Source organism: Danio rerio, chromosome 6 (assembly GCF_049306965.1).
Source record: "Danio rerio strain Tuebingen ecotype United States chromosome 6, GRCz12tu, whole genome shotgun sequence".
In the NCBI taxonomy this organism is placed as follows: domain Eukaryota; kingdom Metazoa; phylum Chordata; class Actinopteri; order Cypriniformes; family Danionidae; genus Danio; species Danio rerio.
The window spans coordinates 32,351,395-32,362,238 of NC_133181.1; the positions used below are offsets into that span (position 1 = coordinate 32,351,395).

At 36.1% G+C, this 10,844-nt stretch overlaps 1 protein-coding gene and 1 long non-coding RNA gene across 13 annotated transcripts; both read left to right on the forward strand.

Annotated features, from left to right (window-relative positions):
• Positions 1-887: 887 nt before the first annotated feature.
• Positions 888-10,091, forward strand: LOC103911238 (serine/threonine-protein kinase pim-1). Of its 12 annotated transcripts, none has more exons than XR_012408004.1 (6): positions 888-1,052; positions 7,645-8,034; positions 8,358-8,487; positions 8,802-9,179; positions 9,541-9,717; positions 9,907-10,091. XR_012408004.1 is itself a non-coding variant. In XM_073954240.1 (6 exons), the coding sequence occupies exons 2-4, from the start codon at positions 8,121-8,123 to the stop codon at positions 9,096-9,098; spliced, it is 393 nt and encodes a 130-aa protein (XP_073810341.1). In that variant the 5' UTR covers positions 6,318-6,763; positions 7,645-8,120; the 3' UTR covers positions 9,099-9,179; positions 9,541-9,717; positions 9,907-10,091. The 12 variants fall into 12 exon arrangements, 2 of the variants coding, with proteins under 2 accessions (XP_073810341.1, XP_073810340.1); XR_012408003.1 differs by lacking the exon at positions 888-1,052 and adding an exon at positions 6,318-6,857; XR_012408002.1 differs by lacking the exon at positions 888-1,052 and adding an exon at positions 6,318-6,763 and having other exon boundaries at positions 7,645-8,193.
• si:ch211-160m12.2 lies at positions 2,045-3,411 on the forward strand. The gene is made up of 3 exons (NR_170250.1): positions 2,045-2,222; positions 2,902-2,942; positions 3,029-3,411. It is a non-coding gene; the product is annotated as a si:ch211-160m12.2 (long non-coding RNA).
• Positions 10,092-10,844: the final 753 nt, after the last annotated feature.

A 10,844-nucleotide genomic window follows, 5' to 3' on the forward strand; every position in this document is an offset into this window, starting at 1 on the left:
AGAATGTATTATTCAGCAATGAATTAGTGCATCTTTATAGTTTTTATATAAAAAAAATCTGTCAGCATTACTGGAGATTTACTTTCAGTAGCAGATCTTGAAAACATTGTACGTCCTAATGGACAGACATATTTGAAAAAAATCTGATCTAAAGCTTGCAATGCTACAAAAGATTTTAAACTTTAATTAGTGAGTGCAATCCCTCTTTTTTACATAAAATCTATGAAATATTGGCAAACATAACAACAAATCTGAATGAAAACATTGTAAATGTGGCTTATGTCTGTGTCTGGAGTGAAGTGACGCCATGCTGCTTTTCAGTGTAGTGGTTCTTGTTCAAATTACAACATGCCGAATTTAGATTAAATGCTCAGGAACCACAAAAACATGGGCTTACATGTGATTTCTATTGTAATGAACACAGGTTCCGAAGAGGTAACTCTATAATGTATATGAAATTCCATTCCCAGCTGCTTTGTTTCCCCTTATCACTAATCATTTACATATTGTACTTTCTGCTGTGCTATAAGTGCTAACTACTGGAAGAGAGTGAATTTGCATTTATGTCAATTCATCCTGTCTATTGTGTTTAGGTTGTACAGGAATGTTAAATGTATTTTGAAATATTTGTTAAACAATACAGTTTGCTAACATTCTGTGAAAATTGCTTTAAAGTGTTAATATTTCATATTTCATTGCAGATCATTTTTTGGCATTTTGCATTTGTGACATAGACTGAAATGTATGCACAGACAGACCTGTCAAAAACAAGCAACCACTGTCATAGTTTATAGCTGTTGTAGCTGTAGTAATAGGCACAAATAAGTTATTTTCATTTGTGTTTTATATTCATTATACTTATGATTGATTTCACTTTTCTCGAGAAGCTGCAAGCAGAAAGGAGAAGAAATCCAGAAAGAAAAGGAGCTTTTGGAAGCTTCTCCAAGCAGCATGCTGCTGTAATGTTGACACTGTAACACCACCAGTGCAACAATGTACAGCGTCTCTTCAGCAACATCTGAGTTCTGCTGTGGGTGTGGATCTTTGCTCAGGTACACAACATAAAAAAACAGAACAGTTTCATCTTTTATAATATGTCCAAATCATTTTCCTCTGACAAAATGTTTTTGTTTAATATAAGCTACATTTTACTTTATGTAACCCTGTTGTATTAACACCATTTATGTGAATGCAGATACCAAAACAAAATTATGTGTATGTTCCTTTCAGTGGCGCCCCCAGAAAATTTTCTTAGGGGTGGCCAAGTAAGGCCACAACAAATCTTGTGGTGGCACACAAAAAAATATGAATTGTGTATATATTGTGAATAAAGAGTAATGTTATATTTTGTTTTTGGTTTTAATGAATTCCAATAATTACTCTTGAAATATTGTAATTTATTCCGCAAGTACAAGTGCAAACCAAATAAAAATCAATATTTAGTCTAAAACCTCTTTCAGGTAAGTTATTTCTTGTACAACATACAACATATGCCATGTCTAACATTAATGAATTATGAATAATGAATATGATTAATGAATGAATTAATAAACCAAACAAAACCCAACAAAATTTTGAAAAGCAGATTTCAAAATGCATCTAGTTATTTATTTTGGATTTGTGGTTTTCAATCAGATGAAACACAACTTTCTCATTTCAAAAATAATAATTTCTTAATAAAAAGTGTGCAATCTCAGTGAATCAGCTTCGTCAGTGGCGCTGATCAATCCACAATAATTTAGTGGCTGCATTTTATTTATTCATTTATTTTATTGAAGTATTGTGAATTTAAGTAAATACATTTAAATTAATAATATCAGCAACTATCATATTGGGGTGGCCACAGGGGTGGCCAGAGTTTACACAAGGGCTAGTATGGGTAACTGCAGCCTGGAGAAATGGGCGTGGTACAAGGTAGGGGCGTGGCAAAAGGTTTTTCATTGGTCGAATTTTTTCCAGTAGGGGCGTGGCAGAAGGTTTTTTATTGGTCAGGTTTTCTTTTCGGTCAAATGTTTTGGCCAATCAGCAATCATCAAACGCTTGCACAATGGCGTCGGTAAAGACGTGATGTTGACTGCTGTAAACAGACGTGTATTAAGATTTACGATTTAAACAGGTTGGTAATATGTTTAGGTGTCTGTTTTGTGTGAATATTTTGAGAGCCTTACACATGATACACACTCATCTGCAAAGTCCCAAACCTCGCACAGTTTATCACGAACGTAAGTACTAGTTATTTTGCGGTATGCATTTTAATATATTTTGTTTGGGTCGTATGTGATGACGTGAACAGCGATCTCTCATAGAAATCTGACACATGCCAATGTGTACGTGCAAATTAGCCTTATATATAACATTCATGTTTATTTTACATCTAACACTTGTCATTTATGAACATGCATTTAGAAATATAACAAATATGTTCACTTAGAGAAAAGAAAGTCCACTTAAATCATAGTATAAAATATAGGCTAGCTAGGAACATGCATGTACATATTTGTAACTCCAATGGTTGAAAACATAAGTGGACTTTTTTGCAACATTTCACAATATTTGTTGCATATTTTATGCAAGTAAAATTTAAATATGAATTTGTATGTCAAGTAATTTCATATTTTTCATCTATGCATAAAGGATGTTACTTTTTTGTTACATTTGAAACTTCTTATTTTAAACATGCTTTACTTTAAATGATTTTAATACATGACTTTTTTATGATGATTCTTGCAGATTTATAATTTATATTTTATTTGTTTACATGTTTATATACATTTTATAACATTACCCAGGACATTCCAATGTAGTGTTTCTCCAATAACTGTAAAGTCTTTGCTTATGGTAAGTTTTACAATGTACAATGACAACTGCATAATTTTAGAACTAAACATCTTTTACTTTTAGCCTTGTACATTGCTCCTGAGGTTGGGTTTGACTATTCTGAGGTGAGTCTTTGCTCAACACTTTGTTAGCCAGTATAAAAGAAGAATTTTTTTTATCTTTTTAGTAATTGTCTTTTTATTTAAAACAGGCTATATGACTTGCATAAGGAGATTGTGGTGTGGGTTCTTGCTTGAAGACTCAGGGTAAATAAAAAATCTTTTCATACAATTAAAGTGATGTCAGTAAGTACTTTGCAATTAATTTTTGTCTTCCCTCAAGGTCTCCTTAAGAACGAAAAAAGACACAGAAATGTATAGAGCTTATCTTGGGCATCTGTACTCTCAGTTCAATGCAAATATAGCAAGTTAACAAGTTGGTTATTTGTTTGAGAGATTTGTTTGATTACAGTTGGAGCAAAACTGTGCAGAGCTGCGGTACTCCAAGAATTGACTTTGACACCTATGCCTTAATAGAACGGGGTTGGACCCCATTTGCCTTCAGAACTGCCATAATTCTTCGTGGCATAGATTCAACAAGGTACTGGAAAATTACTTAGAGATTTTGGTCCATATATACATGATAGCATTACGCAAGTTTATGCAGAATCTCCTGTTCCACCACATCCCAAAGGTGCTCTATTGGATTGAGATCTGACTATATCATATCTAATCAAATCACCCCAATTTATCCTCCTTACATGGGCTGCCTGTTAAGTTTCGTATTAAATTTAAAATATTACTTCTCACCTATAAAGCTATAAATAATCTAGCTCCTGTTTATCTAACCAACCTTCTGTCTCGCTACAAACCAACTCGCTCTTTAAGATCTCAAAATTCAGGGCTTCTGGTAGTACCTAGAAGGAGGTAGAGCCTTCTCCTTTATGGCTTTTAAACTCTGGAATAGCCTTCCTGATAATGTCCGAGGCTCTGACACACTCTCTCAGTTCAAAACTAGATTAAAGACCTATCTGTTTAGTAAAGCATACACTCAATGCATCACTTAGCGGGTTTCCACACAAGTTTCTACATCTTGTTTATATACACTATGAACAGCAGCTACGCTAATTATTCTCTTTATTCTCCATTTCCACCTGGGGATACTCATCCCGAGGTCCTCAGATTATGCGGAGTCACTGATTGGACCCAAGACCAGCGACGAGATGATCCCAAGGTGTCCATATAAGGGACCAGGCCATATCCTGAGCTGCTGCTGCGCTGTTGGTCATAGGGGAGTGGAGAGCACGAGACTGATTCCAGTGACGCTCCAGGGACAGACGAGTCTTCGCTGAGGCCAGCTTCCAGCCCACTGCTGAGACTGCAGCTCTGCACAAGACTTTTGGCCAGCGGAGAAATTAAAATGGTCATGCCGAACTGAGTCTGGTTCTCTCAAGGATTTTTTTCTTCACCCTCCTATCTGTAAAGTTTTTTCCCCTCCCCGCTGTCATCACTGGCTTGCATGGTTCAGGATCTGAAAAGCTACTCATCGATGAATTTGCTCTTCAGTGTTTGGACTCTCAGTAATGATTTCAAACCACACTGAACTGAGCTAAACTGAACTGAACTGAACTTAAACACTAAAAACTGAACTACCCTGATCCAGTTACTATGACCATTTATGTGAAGCTGCTTTGACACAATCTACATTGTAAAAGCGCTATACAAATAAAGCTGAATTGAATTGAATATATAATATATTTAAAATGTCTCAAGCACTGCTTTTCAATTTACAACTACCAATGTAGCAGAAATCACTTTTTAAACTAAATTTTTCCACTAGATGGCAGCACAATACCATTTATTGTGGATTGCTGCAGTTGTAGGCTTGTTTTTTATTCTTAAAGTTTAAAGACACTGAAATTGCTGTGCAATCAAATTTACTACTTATTTAATCAAACTTACAACCTAATTAATTTACACATTATACTTTCCCAGTTATGGAATTACATTCCATCATAGTTGTGCTTTAGTGTCATCCTAAATGATGGGACTTAAATAGCACAAGTGTCATAAAGGCTCTTAAATGCTTAAAACTTGACAATCAGCTTGTGTTTGTAATTATCAAATATATGTGTATGTGTATATACATACACATTTCATTTTATATTTACAAAATATGTATACATGCATTTCCCTTCAGCTATGGATCCAGGAGGAGGTCTTAGTGATGTATGTTTAAATTTATTTTATTTTTTCAATTTATTTTATAGTTTATTGTTTTAGTTTTCATTTTTACATTCGTCATTTATTATTTTGTGTGTGTGTGTGTGTGTATATTTCGTCTTTAATTCAGCTACCATCAGACCTGTTCTGAAAGGTTCTTTTAGATGTTTATGATGAAGGGGATGGAGCATTCCTCACACTGTTACTTGGTCAAATATATAGTGGAGTTCAAGCTCTCCAGATGTGAATCCTGTGGTTGGCTCTACAAAAACACCATTGGATACTGTGGCAATGGGAGGAAAAGGGATGTACAGAGCATTCAGACAAGAGTTTAATGGCTTCTGCTCTATGCACTGCTACTACACGATGAATGGATGGATTGTCGTGAACTGACGGATGTATGAATTTTTAGTCAGTGGAAGGCATATTTTTTAAGAGATTGTTTTATTTGTTTTTTTGATAATTAAACTGAAATGTTTAATGAACTTGTGTCTGTGTTCTAATTAAACTGATTAATATCACTTAACATAAGTTAATAATGAGTTAACTTTGTTATAAATCTGTGATATTTGAACAATATATATTTACCCGACATAAAATGTATTTTTCAAAATCTTTTTAATTAAAATTATTTTAGGCAATAATTTCAGTGACACAGTTGGGAAACAACTAAGTCACAATTTAAAATAGTATTGAATAAAATGCTTTTCTAAGTAGTGCATTTATAATAGCCAGTAAAAAGAACCAAAACATATCATTTGTCTAATGATATTTAAGCATTTGTATCCTTAAGAATGCTGATTTAGCAATTATTTTAATGAAACTTGTGATTACATTTAATTCATTCTTTATTCTTAACACCAGTAGCATAAAGTAGAATGATCCACCCTTAAGCTAAACAAGCAGCTTAAGTATTATGTTTTTGTAATTGGCCAACGCATTTGACCGGAAATAAAACCTTTGACCAATGAAAAACCTTTTGCCACGCCCCTACCGGAAAAAACTTTCGACCAATGAAAAACCTTTTGCCACGCCCCTACCTTTTACCACGCCCATTTCTCAGGCTGCAGTTACCCCTTACTCCACAAGGGTGGCCGTGGCCACCCCTGGCCACCCCTTGGGGGCGCCCCTGGTTCCTTTAAGAAATACGTGAGAGGGTATTCAGCAAGCTTGGTTGAGATGACACAGGTGTAGTGGGAATGCTGTTATCTGATTGGGTGAATTAGAGAGTGTGTTTTTGCTCCTCCAATCGGGTGTGAAGTAGGGGCGGGAGAAAAAAGAAGAACCGGGAGAGAGGGAAAAAAAGTCACACGCAGTGCGTGAGTGATCGGGAAGTTTGTAGATTTTAGACCATAAAGTCTGTGATATTCCTTTTAAGTTCATATTTAAAGTGTTTAGCAGCACACACACGTTGCTATAAAGAAACTGAAAGAAGATCTGACTTGTGGAGTGAGTGAGAAACAGTTTGAGTTGTCTTTTTGCATAAGGAAAGTTCTTCACAGGACTTTACTCACTAAAATTGGTTCGAAACCCTTACAAACTGAAAACTGGATGTGAACTGGATAACGAACTTGCTGGAAGCATCACGGGGAGCAGAAGCTCATCTAACAGCAGTGAGTGTCGTGGGCTCAACCAGTCTGCGAGCATCGTTGGACAGCGAGTTTGGCGTTGGATGGTTTCAGGTTACACCTGCGTGAGCCTCGTTTTCTCATCTGATAATTAAGGTACCTTTATTTTGTTTGCTCGGTTGAGCGAAGGGGCCATTTGTTTGTTTCTGGGCCACAACGAACTCAAGCTGCACGTCAGGCCTGCAACGGGGTTTAGGTTTTTGTGTTTGTGTGTGTGTATGAGAGTGTGAGTGTGGATCCACATAGCCCTAAAGTGACTGGTCAAAAGGTTTTTCTTTCAAATTCTGTTATAACAGTAACGTTATTTCATTTGTATTGTTAAAGTCAAGTTTACGGGAGGGTTAAACTATTGTTTATTTCGTGTGTTTGGTTTATAGCAGCGAATTTACTATTTAATACATAGAGAGATAGCTTTAGGAAGAGATTTTAATTTATAAAAACACAAGGGAACAAGCATATACAAATTACTGTGTTTAGTTTAATAATAAGAAAAACGCATTGGTTTATTGTCATATTTTCAGTATTTTGGTATTCCTTAAGTGATTTTTGTCTTTCTGTGCTGCATCTGAGCATAGAATATAAACCTATTAGATGTGAATAATACACTTTTATTTTATTTTTTTACATTATTGATTGATATTGTTTTTTATTTATGTGAAATACCTTGAATACATTTTTATAGTTAATCATTGTGTTTATGGGTCCTTATTTTGTCTCTTGTTGGTATTTGAGTGATTAGTGAGTGCAGTACATAACTAATAATAGTCTATGTTAAACGTGTTCAGGTTAGTCTGACAATCAGTGGATATATTAAAAGTAATCTTGTGAACTCAGGCTCTTTTATCAGGTTCTTTTTATCTGGAGTCCAGGGGTAAAAGGAAAAAGGGTTACATTTATATACTTCTAATACATTTTGATGGACGATGTCATTGCTTGTTTTTTTGTTTTTTCAAAAAACGTATTTATTTTAATTACAGTCATCCTCACCCATGAAGCTCCAGTCAGCATTGTGTCTGACTGCATTAGTGATGCTCCTGAAGCTGCTGGTGATGCAGTCAGCATCAGTGATGTTGCAATCAGCATTGTGTCTGATGGAATCGCTGATGGCAACTAAGCTCCAGTTCACTTACACTCTGACTGGAGCGCTGATGCCGTTGAAGCTCCAGTTCGCTTCCAGTCTGAAAGGAGTGCTGATGCTGTTGAAGCTCCAGTTTGTTTCCAGTCTGACTGGAGCGCTGATGCTGTTGAAGTTCCAGTTCATTTCCAGTCTGAATGAAGCGCTGATGCTGTTGAAGCTCCAGTTCGTTTCCAGTCTGGCTGGAGTGCTGATGCTGTTGAAGCTCCAGTTCGTTTCCAGTCTGAATGAAGCGCTGATGCTGTTGAAGCTCCAGTTCGTTTCCAGTCTGACTGGAGCACTGATGCCGCCAAAGCTCCAGTTGGTTTCCAGCCTGACATGAGTGAGGACATCCCATCTTTCTATAATCCTTGCCCAGATACAAAGGATAACATGGATCAGAATGTTTGATGTATTGAATTAAATGTATTTTTCTGATTAGAAGTAAAACTAATTTAGTACTCTAAATTAATTTAGATTATTATTATTAAATTATTCAATATTTATTTTTTCATCAGTTTGGATGGAAGATGTCATTGCTGATTTTTATCAAATTTCCCTATTAAACTTTTACAGACATCTTTGACCACTATGAAGTTGGCAATCTGCTGGGTCAAGGAGGTTTTGGAGCTGTTTACGAAGGCCGGCGTGTGAAAGATCAATATAAGGTTTGATTTTTTTAATTCTGAAAATTGAATTTTAGCCTGTTCAATGACCTGAGGATTTGTTCATCCTTGTCATACCTGTTGCAAGTCTTCATAATGTATGCTTTGTCCAGTGAGAAAATTACGTTTTTAAACTGTCAGATGAACCAAATGTAATCTACATGATTTTAAACTAATGTTTGGAGTTTATATATACCTGTTATTGATAATTATGATTAATAAATGATTTAGGGATTAATAATTGGATGTAGATTGATTTTCCGCTTCTTTGTTTGTTTCTATGTTATGGTGCATTTTATTAATATTTGAAAATATAACCTTTATTTAATCATTATCAAACCTGTCTTTCTCTTAGCCATGGTCTGATGGTTGTCTCCCGATGGAGGTCGCCCTTTTAATTCTAGCAAATGAAGGCACAAGAATCCTCCAAATTATACAGCTGCTGGACTGGAATGATAAGGGGGACTATTATATCATGGTTCTGGAGCGGCCTGATCCCTGCAAGGACCTCTTCAATTTTTTCCAGACCCACGGAGGCAGACTCGATGAAGAACTGGCACAGCTTGTCATGTGGCAGGCAATAACAGCCACATACGTGAGTTGCCAGCGTGGTGTATTCCACAGGGACATTAAACAGGAGAACCTCCTATAAACAGGGACACACTAGAGGTCAAACTCATTGACTTCGGCTGTGGCGATCTTCTTCAAAGTGCAGAATATACAACTTTTATGGGTATGTGCAAAACAATAAGAACTCAAATCACTCAGATTTCTAAGTAAAATAGCATATTTTCTTAATTTATAGTGTGAATGCACTAATGATTTGAAGCACTAACATCTACATTGAAAAAAACAATTAAATGTGGAGATGAGAAAGTCACATGATGAACAGCTTTTCCAAAAAAATTCCATTAGATAAAACATAAAACTCTAATAAACATCCCTAAAAAAATAAAAAACACAAGCCAATTCTAGGAAAATCAAGGAAACTTACTATAAACCAGGTTATAGATTTTACTGTAGTATTTTCACAGTTTTTTGAATGTTAAAATCATGACCATTGTTTTTACGTGTAAATCTACTTCTTCTTACAGGAACACAAATGTACTGTCCACCTGAATTTAAAACAACAGGAAAATACCACGGGGAGCCGGCCACAGTATATTCATTAGGGGTGCTTCTGTTTTCCCTTGTGTGTGGGAGATTCCCTGACACCCATGACCATAACCTCATCAACCTTAACATTTGGTCCAAGTCTGGCTTGTCTGAAGGTGAGATCTTACAACAACAATGTCCAATTCTTCTAAATCCAACAAAAAATAGAAGAAAGAAACAGGACTGTGCAGCCTTGCAGATAATACAAGATAAGTTTGTAAATCAGTCAGTTTAGAATAGGTGTAAATGAGCAGGAATGAAGTTTGAGGTGATAACCAGTGTTTCTCTGTATTCTATCTGCACAGAGTGCTGCAGCCTGATGTGCTCCTGCCTGCAGAGAGACCCAGCAGAAAGAATAGATCTGGTTGAGATTCTGGATCATAACTGGTTTTAGGCCACGCTCTGTCACTGACCCAGTCTAGCAATCTTTGTTCCATCTACATCTACAAATCAGTGCACATGAAAAAAGAATAAAAAATATATTATAAAATTCTTTTGTTTTTTTCATTCATTCATTCATTTTGTTGTCAGCTTAGTCCCTTTATTAATCTGGGGTCACCACAGTGGAATGAACTGCCAATTATTCAGCAAGTTTTTTTTACGCAGCGGATGCCCTTCCAGCCGCAACCCATCTCTGGGAAACATATACACACACACACACACACACACACACACACACACACACACTACGGACAATTTAGCCTACCCAATTCACCTGTACCGCATGTCTTTGGACTGTGGGGGAAACCGGAGCACCCGGAGGAAACCCAGGGAGAACATGCAAACTCCACACAGAAACGCCAACTGAGCTGAGGATCGAACCAGCAACCCAGTGACCTTCTTGCTGTGAGGCGAATGTGCTACCCACTGCGCCACCTGTTTTTGTTTTTTTATATACACAAAATCATTTGTAATGATGATATATTCTTTTAAGTGTTGAATTATTTGACTTTTAATTGATTGTGATGCCATTTGTTTTAAATAAGTGTTTCCTGATCCTATTTTGCACGTCTTCCTTAGGAAGTTGTTTACTGTTGTTTGGGAAACACTGGTTTAAACAAATCCTTGTTAGCTTTAAAATACTCAAACTGCTACTTATTTCATTACAGCATGTGAGGACAACAAAGGTGGCTAGTGATAAATGAGGCTTGTTGACATTTTTAAGAATAAGCACACATCTTTTTACATCTATTTTAGATATCACCGGCTGCGTCTGCATTAATGCTGCCAGTATACTCACTTG